The sequence below is a fragment of the Pseudophryne corroboree genome, chromosome 2 (genome assembly GCF_028390025.1).
Source record: "Pseudophryne corroboree isolate aPseCor3 chromosome 2, aPseCor3.hap2, whole genome shotgun sequence".
NCBI classification, from domain to species: domain Eukaryota; kingdom Metazoa; phylum Chordata; class Amphibia; order Anura; family Myobatrachidae; genus Pseudophryne; species Pseudophryne corroboree.
This window is the reverse complement of record NC_086445.1, coordinates 633,093,243-633,114,156: the sequence shown is the minus strand read 5'-3', so window position 1 is coordinate 633,114,156 and position 20,914 is coordinate 633,093,243. Positions and strand designations below refer to the sequence as shown.

The 20,914-nt window shown below is 42.9% G+C and overlaps 1 protein-coding gene across 6 annotated transcripts in view; it reads left to right on the top strand.

Moving 5' to 3' along the window:
- SCUBE3 (signal peptide, CUB domain and EGF like domain containing 3) overlaps positions 1 to 20,914 on the top strand; it is a 207,439-nt gene that overhangs the window by 76,923 nt on the left and 109,602 nt on the right. For 4 of the 6 annotated variants that reach the window (XM_063954913.1, XM_063954911.1, XM_063954915.1 and 1 more), the window contains 3 exons: positions 5,388 to 5,522; positions 9,121 to 9,243; positions 19,372 to 19,488. In XM_063954913.1, the coding sequence (XP_063810983.1) occupies positions 5,388 to 5,522; positions 9,121 to 9,243; positions 19,372 to 19,488 (375 nt within the window). The remainder of the gene's footprint in view (positions 1 to 5,387; positions 5,523 to 9,120; positions 9,244 to 19,371; positions 19,489 to 20,914) is intronic. The other 2 variants (XM_063954914.1, XM_063954912.1) reach the window with 1 other exon arrangement.

Below are 20,914 nucleotides of genomic sequence, written 5' to 3'. Positions count from 1 at the left end.
TCTTAGTTTTTTATTTTTAATAAATTTGCAAAAATCTTAAAAAAAACTTTTTCACATTGTCATTATGGGGTATTGTGTGTAGAATTTTGAGGGAAAAGATGAATTTATTCCATTTTGGAATAAGGCTGTAAAATAACAAAATGTGGAAAAAGTAAAGCACTGTGAATACTTTCCGGATGCACTGTATGTATACGTATTTACTAAGTAGGATAGCTTACAAGGGCAGTATGTGCATATCTTGCCTGTTTACACTCCATTCAATATGGCATATGGTATAGTTCAGTGGATACATTGCAGAGTTACTGGTACTTTTTGGGCTGATAGTACCAACACAAGCATCCAAGTGCCGCCCCTAAACAAGTGTGCCCCTAGGCACATGCCTCACGTGTCTAATGAGAAATTCACCACTGCCATTCCATAGTAATCAGAAATCAGGAATAAATGGCTGTCTAATCACTGACAGCCTGCTGAGAGTACTCAGTCAGCCCAGTGCTCTGACATTTTTTTATGGAGGTCATGGTCCGCCGGAAATGCCCTCCATAAAGTCTAATCGTGGGCCTCCTGGGACCCACAGGGCCCCCTGAGACCCACAGGGCCCTAAGCAGCCGCTTTGGTTGCATGGTGGTAAATCCGCCTCTGGTAATGTCCTCTGATAAGTCCATGTTGGCCAAGGCCAGTTATGGTGAGGATGTGGCTTCATACATAGTGTTTGTATTAGCAATACTTGCACTATATTAGCTTATATTTTCTCAATTTTGCTACACAACATTCCCCAATCCATTAATAATGGTTGATTATAGAAATAAGTCCTTATAATATAATTAACTCCTGCAGTGTTCTTAGACCTACTGTTTATTATAGTGGCTAAAATCCATGCCCAGCAACCATTCTCAATTCTGTCAACTGTGTACTGTGTAATAATGTCTTATTGATACACAATCATGATTTCTTTACTAATTTGATATATTTGTTTCGTTAACAGTTCTGGGGGCGGGGAGATGCCCCCACTGGCAATGGGGCAACATCATCAGGGCTACCTCCAGCTGCTCTGCTCCAAAGTCAACAACATCCAAAAGAGCCTGGAGAATATCCTACAGTATATTGACCTTCTCCATGAGAACCTTTCATTTTATTTTATAATCTATTTATTTATACAACACAATGCTTAAATAAATTTGACATAATTTTTACACATGGCTGTTTCTTTGTAATTAATGACAGTATTTTTCTTTCAAGTAAAGGAAATACTTATCTGCTCTCTTGGAACGTCCGCGATATGTGTTGTGAAGTGTGTGTGTGCGGAAGGGGCACCATTTCACAAGATAGTGGGCTAGATGCTGGAACGCCATCTACTCCTTCAACGGTGTTCACTTCTTTGTGAAATTGGCAGTAGTGGGTGCATAATGCTGTGAATCACAGCTCTATGAGGAGGAGCCAATGTGATGTGATTATATGAGAATTACATAATTTTGGCCCCATCCATTCTTCATAGATCTGTGATTTTCTGCATTAAGCCATGAGGGGGTAAGGCCTAATAGTGCAGTCAGTATCACATACAAATCTCAAATATTTTTAAAACATAATTTAATAAAATATGATTAATACCACAATCCTGATAATATCAAAGCCTTCAAAATAAAACATGTGTTTTGTGTTGGTAGTTAATAATGCTTCAATATTACTATTTAACGAGAGCTAATTTCAAACATATTTACAGAAAAATCTTTATAATGGAGTTTTCCAAAAATCTAAAATTACAAATAAAGCTGAATGTTTCATGTGTTGTGCTGTCATATATTTGTGTCCCGGTATTGAATGTATTTTTCTCAATCCCGGATGTATTGTCTCAGTGTATAAACAACATACAATGTTGATTTTTTTTTTCTTTTAAATATTTGTTACATTTTGCGAAATGTCGATAAATGTATTTAAAAATGCATATTAAAAAAAAATAACACAATAATAACATTAATAGGATGTGTGAGCAGATTTTTTCAAAATTTAGCTCAGACGTTTTGTCCACTATCTTGACAACCTTTTTTTGTCACCGAAGTCGAGAAGCCTTGTTCTCCTGCCATCATACTTCATGGTAGGGAGAGCGTTCTTATCATACAGCTCTAGTGTTAATGTAAGGTTCTTTGATGGGAAACAGTGCTGTTTAGTGTGCTGTTTAGTTAGTAAAGACACATCTATCAGCAGACTGATGTACAGTATGTGCTACCATTCTACCCATTCTGGCAGTGTGTGCTGCTCTGCTTATGCATACCCAATTTTTCCCATTGGTATAAAGCTATGGCATGCGCTCTCCAGCCTGAGTGGCTGTACCTCAGAGATGTGCTCCACTCTGCACATGTATGAAAACATGCAACATTCGTGATTGGGGTTTTTCTGGACACAAGTTGCACCCATGTTACTATGATATCTGCGTTGATCCCAGTGTCTTTAAAGTTAAGACATATTTTTTTATACCTAATTTAGGATATGGATAGGAATTTAAGTTATAAGATAATACTATCATTGACATCATAATGGAACTCTGTAGCCATATAATGTCACCATATGACAGCCTAATGCCAGTAAAAAGTATAGCTTTATTATGCCACAATAAAGCCCCATAATGCCATCATAGCCATGAACATATCAGTGGTTCCTAATCCTTTTGGTATTGTGACATGGCTATCAACAGATATAATACAAAATCTGACTTACGCTTCATATGACCTTCTAATGCAATCTCTGCATTTGTGTGACTTCTTCATGATTGCAGAGAGCTCACACAGCACAAGGAGAAGAGGAGGAGGCACAGTGTGTGTTCCAGCTGTAGATTTAAATGGGAAAAGTATCAGAAAGCATTTCTAGGGTGGGAGATCTTATTATCATGTGGCAAGGTCTGATGAGGATGTTGGGTTCATCTCAGGGGCATGTGGGGAAGTGTGATGAGCATGTAAGAGGGATTTTGGGATGTCTGGTGGCAAGTGATGAGGTCTGATGGGGTGTGCAGATATCTGAGAGGCATATAAGGGGCTTGTGAGGAAATATGATGCATTGGGAGTTTTGATGGGAATGTAAGAGGCATGTGGGGAAATCTGAAGGCACTAAAGGTAGTCTGAAGGACATGTGGGGAGGTGTGATGTAATGTTGGAGATCAGGGGAGCATGTACGGGGCATGTGGGAGGTCGGATCGAATGTCTAGAGGCCTAAAGGGCATGGAAGTGGTATTCCATTATATCAACTAAAGAAACTAATCTAAAGCTTTTTTTAATAATTAATGAATTATAAATAAAAAAACAGACAATAATCCAGCTAGGGATTTGTTGTGTGACCCTGCACCAACGGGGCATGTCTGGACTGCATTGTTTCCTGTTGTCTTTTGCAATATTGCATTCCATCAGGTTGGATGGTGACAACAGTGACTGTACTGAAATCCAGATTTTGAATTGGCCACCAAATCGCATTGTTTTCTTTTGAACCTACAGTATGCTACTTCATTGTGGCTTCTGCATAATACTTTAACTCAATGTCCTTCTAGAATGTACATCTCTCCAAAGTCCTAGGTCTCTTGCAGACAGCAGATTTTTCCAAAATTTAGCTCAGACTGTCTTGTTCACTATCTTGATAAGTTTTTTCTGTCCCTGAAGCAGAGAAGTCTTGTTCACCTGCCATCATATTTCATGGTAGGGAGAGTGTTCTTATCACAAACAACATTGAGTTTGCCACAAACAAATTGCCTATTGGGGAGGTCAAAAGTTTTATCTTTTTATAGAATCTACCTGTACGTGGAATGGGAATCTTCCAAATGCTAGCAATTGCAAGATGATATTTCATGCCACCCTCCCATAAAGCATACTGTATATGCTCTTGGCCTAACAAGTACCCTTCTTGCATGGAAGTTCAATATTGGAATACAGCCTATTCTAGTCAAATTCGCAGTTCAGCACCATACGGGAAAAATTACAATAAAACACTGGAATAATGCTATATATTCAAAAAGACAAAATTAGACAGTGATATTTCTATACAACTGAGTGACATATAATGACAATACCAGTTAAAAAGCCAGTACCCTGGGAGTTAAGATAGATAAGTTCAGAATCGCTGCATGCCAGTACGTGGGCATTCTAGGGGAGTGGGGTAAACTAGGAGGTCAACTGGGAAGAGATAATGAGAGAGGACAGAGGGCATGCTTTGGGATTGTGAGGAGAACAGCTAGGCTAGGCTTTGATGAATAGGTGCATGTCCTAGGCACACTTGAGGCCCTCCAGGCTGGTTGAGTGTTATATGGGGGGGGGAGGGGGTGTTTGAGTTCCAGAGGAGATTGGAAGAGGTATAGTAATAAGCACAGGGGTAGAGGAGGGATTCAGGAGGAAGAGCTGAGCGAGTATGGAACAGAGGCATAACGGAGACTATTGAAGCCCAGGGCACTATGAATAATGTATTTTGCCCTCTCCCCCCCCCCCCCCCTCACAGGCTGGGGCATGGTTTCAAGGCATGCCCGCTCTGTTCTCATTCTCCCACCTCCCAAACTCCGTTTACCCATGGCCAGCTCTCCATCTTTCCCGGAAAGCGCCCCCTCTGACCTTGCAACCAGGGCACGTTTCCTGCTTACCCCACTCTCGTTGCACCACTGGTATGGACTGAAATAAGTTTGGAAGTTTTCTCTAGGAGAAGAGTAACTGAGTGCTTTGAAAGTGAGCATCTTACAATGGATTATGTAGGAGTAGGAAAAGGCATTTCTCTATTTCTTTATGGTAGTTCGTAAAGTGGTCTGCGGACATAAGTTGATTAAATATTCTTTTATGATTCCTCTGATTGGTGCATTTCAATAACCTCTTATTGGATTTGCCTTGAATGGTCTCTGAAATTGGAATGTACTAACCACCTGTGCGGCCTTTCAGATGCAGAGATATCAGGGTCCCTCTATCTCTTCTCCGCTTCCTTTGCCTTTCCTCTTGTGAGTCACCATTGCCTATTCCTACAAGCTGTACTCCCTCTGCGTGTTTTTTCTGCAATGTCTTCTACTTGTGCCCTGTTCTAATGTGATCGGCCATTCTTGTGCATTGTATTTGTTTTTATGTACTACGAACAGCTTGTGTCACCTAATAAAAAAATAAAATATATTTTTTTTTAAAATCACATAGAAACTAATTGTACACAGTTGTTTTCTTTAAGAAGACAGATAGACAGATAGATAGATAGATAGATAGATAGATAGATAGATAGATAGATAGATAGATAGCCATTGCATTTGCTTTATTTTACCTTAAATATATAAATTCCATGCTTTATTGTTTCTTTACTGTATGAGGTAATGTAGTTTTATGACCAGCAGAACCTAGGTTATTTTCTAAATCATCTTGCTTTATCGTGTTTTTATACTTATCATTCAGATTTGGACGAGTGCATGGAGGGCAATGGAGGATGCCAGCAGACATGTGTCAACATGATGGGGAGCTATGAATGCCGCTGCCGTGAAGGGTTTTTCTTGAGTGACAACCAACACACCTGCATCCAGCGCCCAGAAGGTATCTACTTACTTGCAGTAGTTTAGAATTCTTTAGGAACAGAAAAACATGATGCCAGAATATTTATTTTACTTCCACTATATTATAAATTCTTAATGTCAAAAGTTTTTAATGCCTTTATGTCTCAAATATTTATATTTGTATTTATTATATTTATAGTGTAACAATATGAGTGTTTCAGTTCTTCTTGGGACCTCTTTTAAGACAATCAAACAAGTTAAAGGGGCTTATTTATCAAGTGCTGCAATTTTTGCCCCATTACTGCATAACATATTATTTATGTATACAGTACACACTTTCACACATGCATACTTCAGTCAAACTTTTAGAGAACCCCCATTTTTCCATTTTTTGTTAAGTCTTAAGTAATTCAAATCTAGTAATTAACTTGAAATATCAGAGTCAGAGCAGGGCTCACAGCTACCATGTGCCCCACCAGTAATGTTATGAGTGTAGAGCTGCCCGGAACCTCCAGGTGGTTTTACACACTGCACGGTAAATGCCCAAAACATTATTTGGATGTTCCAAGCAGCACTGCAGCAGCACTACTTGCATCTGGAGTGGTCATCTGCATCTCCTCTCCGGGCTTCCTATGCAAGTATGACTTACAGCCGATCTGCAGAAAGAGGCATGACTGAGCATGGAGCCCCTGTCAGTGGACTTCTGAAGACCGGAAGATCCTTTGGACCGATTAGTCAAAATTTGAATTCTTTGGTTCATCATTCAGGGTTTTTGTGCGCTGTTGAATAGGTGATAGGATGGCTTGCTTAAGCCCGAAATTTAAAAGGGCAGTGCTTTTAATAGGAAAACACACCACAGTCTATCTGGGTGATTTCCGCATACTCATAAACCCCCACCTGTGTGCGCCAATGTATATAAATATTGGATGGCACTCACAATTTTTGGTGAATAATCATTTATTGTTAGGATGGCATACAGTGTTCAAAATACATTTAATTCTCTTTGTTATCCCTACATCCACCCCACCCACAGGAAAATTGTTTATTTATAACCCCAAGCCACACATTCAACGCTATCCAAATTCTCAGGGAGAAGACAACATGGGGGTATTCAATTGTTTGAAAAGTCAGTTGGGTGTCTGTTTTTTCCTATCTAACAGACAGGAAAAAAACAGACACCCAACCGACTTTTCAAACAATTGAATTCCCCCCTCCACTCAAGAGTATCAAACCTATGAGAATGATATCTAAATATGAAATGACAGTTGGAATCTATTTGGCTGCTATGGGCTACTTCTCTACTGTATCTCCTTCAAACATTTGATACCTCTTCCCCTGTGAGTGAAAGCTCCATTTTCTCTATATAAAGATTATAAGCCCATTTGTTTCTGTTTGATCAGTCTGTATGCAGGCCAACTTCAGTACTATAGGACCTCCAGCCTTGTTTAACCTGGTATTATACAGTAGCTTGTTATGCCAGAACTTACTACATGATAAATGTAGACGTCTGAGAAGGGAAGTAATCCATGAGCCGGATACCTTACCCACTTTAGTAGTGTACAATACTGATGCATACATGGGGCACTGTAGAGGGTACTGAATAATTATTCATTTCCTTCATTAATTCCTTCACAAGACATTTGACTTCTCAAATTCTGATTTCATAACAGCACCCCCCAACCTCTCTGTTCCAGTGTGCTTTCTGCAGATAAGACTAAATAAATGTTATTTCCAACAGTATTGCCTAAATATAACAAACCCAGAATATGTCGCTGGGAAGCCTTGGGAAGAGATAAAGTGGACGGAGATTAGGGGTGTATTTACTAAGCCTTGAATGGAGATAAAGTGGATGGAGAAGTACCTGCCTACCAGCTGTTAACTGTCATTTTTCAAACCCAGCCTGTGACATGGCAGTTACATCTCGTAACTTGGCTGGTACTTTATCTCCGGCTACTTTATCTCCACCAGAGGCTTAGTAAATAAACCCAAGTACCAACCCATCACATCTAACTCAGGGGTAGATTTATTATAGCGGCACATATGACACACCGCCATTGTGCTTCCTGCTTCACCTTTTTACCGAGGTGAAGCTGGAAGCAGTAGTGACAAGATGTATTAATATCTCAATTGCAGTGAAAACTCCCTCCTCTGGCGATCCCCGCCAGAGCCCACAGTGCATCAGCTTAGTGCTGCTACACTGTGCCTTTCCGCCCGGACAGCTCCACTGGGCATGTGCGAGATCTCACATGCAGCCCGGAGCCCGGCAACCGCAGCAGCACTATAGTGGCTGTGAATGTGGCAATGACACCTACAGAAGTCGAAATTGATAGCTGCAGGTGTAGGAACAGTCAGTGCCACTGATCATTCATACATTACGTGACACTTTGGTGTTATCTTAAAGATTGCAGCGCCGATAATAACAGGGGCGCATAGAGTTCCTGTCAATTCACACACAACTCCTCCTTAATACATGGGGGGAAAGCGGTATCAACGCACATAATGTTTGCTGATACCACTTCCTCCCCAAAACGACTCATCATACACCTCATTTTTTGAACACAGCCTGTAACATGGCAGTTAGTTGCTGATTGGTTGGTACTTTATCTCTCTCCAAGGCTTAGTACATAGGTGGTCATTCCGAGTTGTTCGCTAGCTGTTTTTGGTCGCTGTGCAGTGATCAGGCAAAAAAATCGGTAATTCTGCGCATGCGTATGCGGCGCAATGCGCACGCGCGACGTACTTTCACAACAGCCGATGCAGTTTCACACAAGGTCTAGCGCCGCTTTTCAATCGCACTGCTGGCCGCAGAGTGATTGACAGGAAGTGGGTGTTTCTGGGAGGTAACTGGCCATTTTCGGGGAGTGTGTGAAAAAACGCAGGCGTGTCACATACAAGCGCAGGCATGCCTGGGGAAACGCAGGCGTGGCTGGCCAAACGCAGGGCGTGTTCATGACGTCAAAACAGGAACTAAATAGTCTGCAGTGATCGCAAGCTAGGAGTAGGTCTGGAGCTACTCTGAAGCTGCACAAAATTATTTTGTAGCCGCACTGCGATCCTTTTGTTCGCACTTCTGCTAAGCTAAGGTACACTCCCAGAGGGCGGCGGCTTAGCGTTTGCACGGCTGCTAAAAGCAGTTAGCGAGCGATCAACTCGGAATGAGGGCCATAGGGGGTTATGCAGAGTTGAACTCAGATTGCTACATACGCAGCCGGATCTGCGTTTATCTCTGCACATGCTGAGCACAGGGCAAGGCCACCCAGCCATGTTTTTTATCGGAGCGGCTGCATTTAAAATCACGCATCTGCTCTGAAAACGGTCTTGGCCCGCCTCCATTACTCCCACCCCCCCATTGCCGCGTCGCCGCACCGAAAACACCCACCGCTGTCAATCACATTGCGGTCACATCCATTGACGATGCAACCGCAATGTGTATGCCTGCACAGCCGATGTGCGGCCGCTGTGCATAGCGGCAAGGTCTGAATGACCTCCTTAGTCCAAGTCTTGTCAACATTCATTAGTCAGGGACAGAATTAATTTTATGGGACTAACTATATGTAAGTATTTAAATAGAAGAATAAATGCTATATTTATTTACAGTAGTTCTCTCTTTATATATCTGAAATCTCCCACCTTTCCAGAAGGTATGAACTGCATGGACAGGAACCATGGCTGTGCGCATATTTGCAGAGAAACCCCAAAAGGCGTGTCCTGTGAATGCCGACCAGGGTTTGAGCTAACAAGAAATCAGAGAGACTGTAAATGTAAGTATGATTATGGTAGTAATGTATTGCTTGTCACTGGAACCTCACAGCTCATTGTTCACTCCAGGTGAACAAATTATTTTACATGGTTCAGTGGTACCCGTTCAGGACTAAAGCTAGCCTGTACTATGTTGTCCATCATCCATAATCCTTCACTGCACTGGGAAGCCGTGCAGAAGTATAATTTGGGTCAGCAGAACCTAGGATTTGTCTCACCACTAGATTGGAAGCTGTTGCATTGTGCTGCCCAGGGACCACATAACACCAGATGAACCAACTCATAAAGAAAACTCAGGTCTTTGGGGTTTATTCATAAAGAAAACAAGAAAACAAATTGTTACTTATCACTATACATAGCATCGGTTCGATGTGATGTATTGCTGTGGTAAGTAGCAATTCGTGTATACTTATCCTTCCGGCAATGCGCTGCAGTATCCGGGGCTCCAGCGACACTGTCTCCTCCAGCAGTACTCCTCTGCGATGTCCAGGGTAGTCCATGCGCTGCCTGTTGACCTCCCAGCATGCCGCAGTGGCTACTGGGAGGTCAGGGGATGGAGCCAGCGCCTCGTGCGTACAGAGAGCAGGGAAGCATTGAGCTTCCCTGCAGTTACCGCACCACAGTTCAGGTTACGCCATTCTGAGATTGCGAGTCTGAACTCAGTGGAGAAGCGGAAGGTTCATGAATCGCACTCACCATACAAAAGTATGGTGATGCAATTCAGGCACGGAGCTGGGGTGCCGCGGGAGAAGTCAGGGACTTCTCCACAGAAACCTGCACCATGAATAGCAGGAAGCAGAGAAAAGTCCTGTTTAATGCAAAACAGGACTTTTCTCTGCTTTATGAATAGACCCCTTTGTATCCAGCATAGTCTATTAAATTGTTCAAACTCACCACCAAACAAGGGAGTTAATGCAACCTATTATACAACCTAGTGTACTGTACACCTATTTGATTTCACACTATGCATGATCTGGAACCAAGCATAAGTAAGTGTGAGAGATATAGGCCAGATGTACTAAGCCTTGAAAAGTGATACACTGCACGGTGATAAATACCAACCAACCAGCTCCTAACTGTCATTTTTCAAACCCAGCCAGTGACATGGCAGTTAGGAGCTGGTTGGCTGTTACTTTATCACCGTGAAATGTATAACTTTTCAAGGCTTAGTACATTTGTCCCACAGAGTCATACACAATTCAGACACATCTCTTTTTGCCACTGGAGGGGTGTAACTGGGTTCTAACAGAGTGCACTGCACTCATGTAGGCAATGTTAATTTTTTTAAAAGTGGAAAACGGAAATGAAGACTATACAGGGTTTGCCAGACACACACATTTTTTGCATCAAGGGTAGGGCTGGTGCCAGTGTGCACTAATAATGATAACAGGTATCAAACCAAGTATACAGATAGGGGTGGTCAAGATGCGTACAGCTGTGTGTACTAGAGATGAGCGGGTTCGGTTTCTCTGAATCCGAACCCGCCAGAACTTCATGTTTTTTTTCACGAGTCCGAGCGACTCGGATCTTCCCGCCTTGCTCGGTTAACCCGAGCGCGCCCGAACGTCATCATGACGCTGTCGGATTCTCGCGAGGCTCGGATTCTATCGCGAGACTCGGATTCTATATAAGGAGCCGCGCGTCGCCGCCATTTTCACACGTGCATTGAGATTGATAGGGAGAGGACGTGGCTGGCGTCCTCTCCGTTTAGACACTTGATTTACTAATTTTGGGGAGCATTAGGAGTACTCAGTAGTGTACAGTGCAGAGTTTTGCTGATAGTGACCAGTGACCACCACTTTTATTTATAATCCGTTCTCTGCCTGAAAAAAGCGATACACAGCACACAGTGACTCAGTCACATACATACCATATCTGTGTGCACTGCTCAGGCTCAGGCCAGTGTGCTGCATCATCTATATATATTATATATCTGTCTGACTGCTCAGCTCACACAGCTTATAATTGTGGGGGAGACTGGGGAGCACTACTGCAGTGCCAGTTATAGGTTATAGCAGGAGCCAGGAGTACATAATATTATATTAAAATTAAACAGTGCACACTTTTGCTGCAGGAGTGCCACTGCCAGTGTGACTAGTGACCAGTGACCTGACCACCAGTATATAATATTAGTAGTATACTATCTCTTTATCAACCAGTCTATATTAGCAGCAGACACAGTACAGTGCGGTAGTTCACGGCTGTGGCTACCTCTGTGTCGGCACTCGGCAGCCCGTCCATAATTATATATACCAGTGACCTAACCGTGGTTTTTTTTTCTTTCTTTATACATACATACTAGTTACGAGTATACTATCTCTTTATCAACCAGTCTATATATTAGCAGCAGACACAGTACAGTGCGGTAGTTCACGGCTGTGGCTACCTCTGTGTCGGCACTCGGCAGCCCGTCCATAATTGTATATACCAGTGACCTAACCGTGGTTTTTTTTTCTTTCTTTATACATACATACTAGTTACGAGTATACTATCTCTTTATCAACCAGTCTATATATTAGCAGCAGACACAGTACAGTGCGGTAGTTCACGGCTGTGGCTACCTCTGTGTCGGCACTCGGCAGCCCGTCCATAATTGTATATACCAGTGACCTAACCGTGGTTTTTTTTTCTTTCTTTATACATACATACTAGTTACGAGTATACTATCTCTTTATCAACCAGTCTATATATTAGCAGCAGACACAGTACAGTGCGGTAGTTCACGGCTGTGGCTACCTCTGTGTCGGCACTCGGCAGCCCGTCCATAATTGTATATACCACCTAACCGTGGTTTTTTTTTCTTTCTTTATACATACATACTAGTTACGAGTATACTATCTCTTTATCAACCAGTCTATATATTAGCAGCAGACACAGTACAGTGCGGTAGTTCACGGCTGTGGCTACCTCTGTGTCGGCACTCGGCAGCCCGTCCATAATTGTATATACCAGTGACCTAACCGTGTTTTTTTTTTCTTTCTTTATACATACATACTAGTTACGAGTATACTATCTCTTTATCAACCAGTCTATATATTAGCAGCAGACACAGTACAGTGCGGTAGTTCACGGCTGTGGCTACCTCTGTGTCGGCACTCGGCAGCCCGTCCATAATTGTATATACCAGTGACCTAACCGTGGTTTTTTTTTCTTTCTTTATACATACATACTAGTTACGAGTATACTATCTCTTTATCAACCAGTCTATATATTAGCAGCAGACACAGTACAGTGCGGTAGTTCACGGCTGTGGCTACCTCTGTGTCGGCACTCGGCAGCCCGTCCATAATTGTATATACCAGTGACCTAACCGTGGTTTTTTTTTCTTTCTTTATACATACATACTAGTTACGAGTATACTATCTCTTTATCAACCAGTCTATATATTAGCAGCAGACACAGTACAGTGCGGTAGTTCACGGCTGTGGCTACCTCTGTGTCGGCACTCGGCAGCCCGTCCATAATTGTATATACCACCTAACCGTGGTTTTTTTTTCTTTCTTTATACATACATACTAGTTACGAGTATACTATCTCTTTATCAACCAGTCTATATATTAGCAGCAGACACAGTACAGTGCGGTAGTTCACGGCTGTGGCTACCTCTGTGTCGGCACTCGGCAGCCCGTCCATAATTGTATATACCAGTGACCTAACCGTGGTTTTTTTTTCTTTCTTTATACATACATACTAGTTACGAGTATACTATCTCTTTATCAACCAGTCTATATATTAGCAGCAGACACAGTACAGTGCGGTAGTTCACGGCTGTGGCTACCTCTGTGTCGGCACTCGGCAGCCCGTCCATAATTGTATATACCACCTAACCGTGGTTTTTTTTTCTTTCTTTATACATACATACTAGTTACGAGTATACTATCTCTTTATCAACCAGTCTATATATTAGCAGCAGACACAGTACAGTGCGGTAGTTCACGGCTGTGGCTACCTCTGTGTCGGCACTCGGCAGCCCGTCCATAATTGTATATACCAGTGACCTAACCGTGGTTTTTTTTTCTTTCTTTATACATACATACTAGTTACGAGTATACTATCTCTTTATCAACCAGTCTATATATTAGCAGCAGACACAGTACAGTGCGGTAGTTCACGGCTGTGGCTACCTCTGTGTCGGCACTCGGCAGCCCGTCCATAATTGTATATACCACCTAACCGTGGTTTTTTTTTCTTTCTTTATACATACATACTAGTTACGAGTATACTATCTCTTTATCAACCAGTCTATATATTAGCAGCAGACACAGTACAGTGCGGTAGTTCACGGCTGTGGCTACCTCTGTGTCGGCACTCGGCAGCCCGTCCATAATTGTATATACCAGTGACCTAACCGTGGTTTTTTTTTCTTTCTTTATACATACATACTAGTTACGAGTATACTATCTCTTTATCAACCAGTCTATATATTAGCAGCAGACACAGTACAGTGCGGTAGTTCACGGCTGTGGCTACCTCTGTGTCGGCACTCGGCAGCCCGTCCATAATTGTATATACCACCTAACCGTGGTTTTTTTTTCTTTCTTTATACATACATACTAGTTACGAGTATACTATCTCTTTATCAACCAGTCTATATATTAGCAGCAGACACAGTACAGTGCGGTAGTTCACGGCTGTGGCTACCTCTGTGTCGGCACTCGGCAGCCCGTCCATAATTGTATACTAGTATCCAATCCATCCATCTCCATTGTTTACCTGAGGTGCCTTTTAGTTGTGCCTATTAAAATATGGAGAACAAAAATGTTGAGGTTCCAAAATTAGGGAAAGATCAAGATCCACTTCCACCTCGTGCTGAAGCTGCTGCCACTAGTCATGGCCGAGACGATGAAATGCCAGCAACGTCGTCTGCCAAGGCCGATGCCCAATGGCATAGTACAGAGCATGTCAAAACCAAAACACCAAATATCAGTAAAAAAAGGACTCCAAAACCTAAAATAAAATTGTCGGAGGAGAAGCGTAAACTTGCCAATATGCCATTTACCACACGGAGTGGCAAGGAACGGCTGAGGCCCTGGCCTATGTTCATGGCTAGTGGTTCAGCTTCACATGAGGATGGAAGCACTCAGCCTCTCGCTAGAAAACTGAAAAGACTCAAGCTGGCAAAAGCACCGCAAAGAACTGTGCGTTCTTTGAAATCCCAAATCCACAAGGAGAGTCCAATTGTGTCGGTTGCGATGCCTGACCTTCCCAACACTGGACGTGAAGAGCATGCGCCTTCCACCATTTGCACGCCCCCTGCAAGTGCTGGATGGAGCACCCGCAGTCCAGTTCCTGATAGTCAGATTGAAGATGTCAGTGTTGAAGTACACCAGGATGAGGAGGATATGGGTGTTGCTGGCGCTGGGGAGGAAATTGACCAGGAGGATTCTGATGGTGAGGTGGTTTGTTTAAGTCAGGCACCCGGGGAGACACCTGTTGTCCGTGGGAGGAATATGGCCGTTGACATGCCAGGTGAAAATACCAAAAAAATCAGCTCTTCGGTGTGGAGGTATTTCACCAGAAATGCGGACAACAGGTGTCAAGCCGTGTGTTCCCTTTGTCAAGCTGTAATAAGTAGGGGTAAGGACGTTAACCACCTCGGAACATCCTCCCTTATACGTCACCTGCAGCGCATTCATAATAAGTCAGTGACAAGTTCAAAACTTTGGGTGACAGCGGAAGCAGTCCACTGACCAGTAAATCCCTTCCTCTTGTAACCAAGCTCACGCAAACCACCCCACCAACTCCCTCAGTGTCAATTTCCTCCTTCCCCAGGAATGCCAATAGTCCTGCAGGCCATGTCACTGGCAAGTCTGACGAGTCCTCTCCTGCCTGGGATTCCTCCGATGCATCCTTGCGTGTAACGCCTACTGCTGCTGGCGCTGCTGTTGTTGCCGCTGGGAGTCGATGGTCATCCCAGAGGGGAAGTCGTAAGCCCACTTGTACTACTTCCAGTAAGCAATTGACTGTTCAACAGTCCTTTGCGAGGAAGATGAAATATCACAGCAGTCATCCTACTGCAAAGCGGATAACTGAGTCCTTGACAACTATGTTGGTGTTAGACGTGCGTCCGGTATCCGCCGTTAGTTCACAGGGAACTAGACAATTTATTGAGGCAGTGTGCCCCCGTTACCAAATACCATCTAGGTTCCACTTCTCTAGGCAGGCGATACCGAGAATGTACACGGACGTCAGAAAAAGACTCACCAGTCTCCTAAAAAATGCAGTTGTACCCAATGTCCACTTAACCACGGACATGTGGACAAGTGGAGCAGGGCAGGGTCAGGACTATATGACTGTGACAGCCCACTGGGTAGATGTATGGACTCCCGCCGCAAGAACAGCAGCGGCGGCACCAGTAGCAGCATCTCGCAAACGCCAACTCTTTCCTAGGCAGGCTACGCTTTGTATCACCGCTTTCCAGAATACGCACACAGCTGAAAACCTCTTACGGCAACTGAGGAAGATCATCGCGGAATGGCTTACCCCAATTGGACTCTCCTGTGGATTTGTGGCATCGGACAACGCCAGCAATATTGTGTGTGCATTAAATATGGGCAAATTCCAGCACGTCCCATGTTTTGCACATACCTTGAATTTGGTGGTGCAGAATTTTTTAAAAAACGACAGGGGCGTGCAAGAGATGCTGTCGGTGGCCAGAAAAATTGCGGGACACTTTCGGCGTACAGGCACCACGTACAGAAGACTGGAGCACCACCAAAAACTACTGAACCTGCCCTGCCATCATCTGAAGCAAGAAGTGGTAACGAGGTGGAATTCAACCCTCTATATGCTTCAGAGGTTGGAGGAGCAGCAAAAGGCCATTCAAGCCTATACAATTGAGCACGATATAGGAGATGGAATGCACCTGTCTCAAGTGCAGTGGAGAATGATTTCAACGTTGTGCAAGGTTCTGATGCCCTTTGAACTTGCCACACGTGAAGTCAGTTCAGACACTGCCAGCCTGAGTCAGGTCATTCCCCTCATCAGGCTTTTGCAGAAGAAGCTGGAGGCATTGAAGAAGGAGCTAAAAGGGAGCGATTCCGCTAGGCATGTGGGACTTGTGGATGCAGCCCTTAATTCGCTTAACAAGGATTCACGGGTGGTCAATCTGTTGAAATCAGAGCACTACATTTTGGCCACCGTGCTCGATCCTAGATTTAAAGCCTACCTTGGATCTCTCTTTCCGGCAGACACAGGTCTGCTGGGGTTGAAAGACCTGCTGGTGACAAAATTGTCAAGTCAAGCGGAACGCGACCTGTCAACATCTCCTCCTTCACATTCTCCCGCAACTGGGGGTGCGAGGAAAAGGCTCAGAATTCCGAGCCCACCCGCTGGCGGTGATGCAGGGCAGTCTGGAGCGACTGCTGATGCTGACATCTGGTCCGGACTGAAGGACCTGACAACGATTACGGACATGTCGTCTACTGTCACTGCATATGATTCTCTCAACATTGATAGAATGGTGGAGGATTATATGAGTGACCGCATCCAAGTAGGCACGTCACACAGTCCGTACTTATACTGGCAGGAAAAAGAGGCAATTTGGAGGCCCTTGCACAAACTGGCTTTATTCTACCTAAGTTGCCCTCCCACAAGTGTGTACTCCGAAAGAGTGTTTAGTGCCGCCGCTCACCTTGTCAGCAATCGGCGTACGAGGTTACATCCAGAAAATGTGGAGAAGATGATGTTCATTAAAATGAATTATAATCAATTCCTCCGCGGAGACATTGACCAGCAGCAATTGCCTCCACAAAGTACACAGGGAGCTGAGATGGTGGATTCCAGTGGGGACGAATTGATAATCTGTGAGGAGGGGGATGTACACGGTGATATATCGGAGGGTGAAGATGAGGTGGACATCTTGCCTCTGTAGAGCCAGTTTGTGCAAGGAGAGATTAATTGCTTCTTTTTTGGGGGGGGTCCAAACCAACCCGTCATATCAGTCACAGTCGTGTGGCAGACCCTGTCACTGAAATGATGGGTTGGTTAAAGTGTGCATGTCCTGTTTTGTTTATACAACATAAGGGTGGGTGGGAGGGCCCAAGGATAATTCCATCTTGCACCTCTTTTTTCTTTTCTTTTTCTTTGCATCATGTGCTGATTGGGGAGGGTTTTTTGGAAGGGACATCCTGCGTGACACTGCAGTGCCACTCCTAGATGGGCCCGGTGTTTGTGTCGGCCACTAGGGTCGCTAATCTTACTCACACAGCTACCTCATTGCGCCTCTTTTTTTCTTTGCGTCATGTGCTGTTTGGGGAGGGTTTTTTGGAAGGGACATCCTGCGTGACACTGCAGTGCCACTCCTAGATGTGCCCGGTGTTTGTGTCGGCCACTAGGGTCGCTAATCTTACTCACACAGCTACCTCATTGCGCCTCTTTTTTTCTTTGCGTCATGTGCTGTTTGGGGAGGGTTTTTTGGAAGGGCCATCCTGCGTGACACTGCAGTGCCACTCCTAGATGGGCCCGGTGTTTGTGTCGGCCACTAGGGTCGCTAATCTTACTCACACAGTCAGCTACCTCATTGCGCCTCTTTTTTTCTTTGCGTCATGTGCTGTTTGGGGAGGGTTTTTTGGAAGGGCCATCCTGCGTGACACTGCAGTGCCACTCCTAGATGGGCCCGGTGTTTGTGTCGGCCACTAGGGTCGCTAATCTTACTCACACAGCTACCTCATTGCGCCTCTTTTTTTCTTTGCGTCATGTGCTGTTTGGGGAGGGTTTTTTGGAAGGGACATCCTGCGTGACACTGCAGTGCCACTCCTAGATGGGCCCGGTGTTTGTGTCGGCCACTAGGGTCGCTTATCTTACACAGCGACCTCGGTGCAAATTTTAGGACTAAAAATAATATTGTGAGGTGTGAGGTATTCAGAATAGACTGAAAATGAGTGTAAATTATGGTTTTTGAGGTTAATAATACTTTGGGATCAAAATGACCCCCAAATTCTATGATTTAAGCTGTTTTTTAGTGTTTTTGGAAAAAAACACCCGAATCCAAAACACACCCGAATCCGACAAAAATAATTCGGTGAGGTTTTGCCAAAACGCGTTCGAACCCAAAACACGGCCGCGGAACCGAACCCAAAACCAAAACACAAAACCCGAAAAATTTCAGGCGCTCATCTCTAGTGTGTACTGGTAAATATACTTATTTAGTTCGCGGCATGCAATGTGGCCCACTTGCGTGCATCTCTGCATAGCCATAAGCTCCCAGTATTAGGCTTTTTACAAGAGCACTTATACAGTATATTAAGTCAATGGGCCAAATGTAATAGAGTGAGAGTTTCAAAAAGTGAGAGATTTGGTAAGGTTTTGCAGTTTTTTTTTAAAGTGTTAATCATTTAGCTAGATCAACCAGGTAAATGATTGCCACTTTAAAAATATCTGAAAAACCTTACCAAATCTCTCACTTTCTGAAACTCTCACTCTATTACATTTGGCCCTATATGTTATATCAATTGTTCACCACTGTACTCTATCCAGCTTCAGTAGCTGGACAACTTATCACTTTTAAATAGGAGGAACCAATCTCTTTTTTCCTTTCCTCTGATCAATAGCTATATATAGTTGCATGTCTTAACACAAGAGAATACTTATCTTTTACCACATCATGTACATCTAGTTTCTTAGCTTTCTTAGTTTCTTACATTACCTGTTCTATGATTAGTGTTCCGTTGCTAGCTCTCATTTGACAACTGAAGTACATACAAAATTCTGGACAGGAATCCAGATTCATTACTTCTTGCTAATTGCTTATGTATTATGCTTCTTGTGTTATAACAATAATCATGTAAGTTGAAATAAACATACTATAAGCAATCACTTTTTTTTCTTCATAATTATAATTAATTTTGCCTGAGATTAATTAAATCTAAAGGTCAGCAACAAATGTTTTACCTATGAAACTTTTCATAAGGTGTTCATTACACACTGCCATATTTTATAAAAACTATTTTCCCACATCCAACAATGTATACAGTATAGCAGAATTTATTCAATTGTTCCACTATCGGTAGATTACAATTACAAGTTTAGAAGTCCTATAAGCCTTACTACAGCTGCTGGTATAATACTGTAGTACCACTCACATTTAAATGCTGCCCTATATTAATGGTCTTTTCTTCCTCATGTTCTAGTGACCTGTAACTATGGTAATGGTGGCTGTCAGCACACGTGTGATGACACAGATCATGGTCCTCGATGCGGTTGTCATATCAAGTTTGCACTACACTCTGATGGCAAGACTTGTATTGGTAAGTCCAACAGATACAGGCATACAGATAATTAGGTATAATATTGGTAAATATGATTTCACTGACTTTGCATTTTCAATAGAAAAGTTTAATCTCCTGAGGAAATATAATGTAATTTAACTGCATTAAGCAATGTGGAAATAATTTTTGCTTGTGTTTAAAACAACTACCCAGCAATAAAAGAAACCTCCACAAAATGTATTTCTTTATACTGTATGTGTTCCGTCTGTGCCTATCTATCTAAATACTTATTTTGTACCAATTGAAGAGGCATATTTCATGGCACTTCTAATACAATTAGAATTTATGTAAGGTTGAACATGTCTGTGTAAAAACCTTGGACATGGATAAATAGGAGTTGTGTGAGCATTAGGTGTGTGACAGAGGCAAAGTTTGATTTTAACATCCTTAACAAGAACATAATAAAATGTGCAATATGCCTTTGTACTAATGCAAAAACCTTTTCAGCATCCAGAACACATGCATACCTCTCAACGGTTCCCATTTTATCAGAAACCAAAGGTTGGGAACCATCAATGGTTCCATCCAATGGAGATGCTTAGGCCATTCAATGCTGGTATTGCATTGGTTGCCACAATCGCATCCCTGTTATCGATGACTGCTGACGCCAGTCTGCCGCATACACTTGGTAGGAGAAACTTTAAATCTGTAGCTGAGCTCTTTTGCGCATGCCGAAACTACAGCTGTTATTGCGTATGTGCATCACCATTGGTTAAATCATAGACTGGTTAACAGGCAATGGTTACATCCTATCGCAATGCATGCTTCCCCTCAACTATTCAACGTTGCTCTTCCAAAGGACATTCCTAGTTAAGAATTAGAAAGGGAAGTGGACGAATGATAATATGAGATTGTGTTTTGATCTGGGAGGATATGGGTGTGACTTGGATGGATCACGGGATTTTGTCTGTATTCAGCTTTGGAATTGTTATGCAGGATGCAAGTGGAAAATCATGATTAATATAACTTATTCTGCTGCTGTTCTGTCAGTCAAACAGAGGCGTGTGTCTAATTTAGGATAGCTCTATTACTAAACCCCTGTTGGAAATAAATTAAATATGCCTGTCACCAAGAATGGACGTCCACTGATGAAACAGTAAATAAAAGGTACATATATATTATTCATATCTTTAATACAATGGGGGTTTTTTTTTGTGTGGGCTGATGTTGCTGTAAATATAGTGCCTTCCATTAATTGTTTAGGCAGAAGAATAAAAGAATATTTATAACATGTTCTTACCTTTGTAATGCACACTCAACTAGAAAAAGGTTTTTTTACATTATCTTTTAAAAGGTATAGAGAGAATAATACTTTTAAAGAGGACAAAAAGGGCTGCTCTGTAGTAAATAGGACACTCTTTTCCATTTCCTGAAACCAAGAACCTGATGACATACACCACAACGC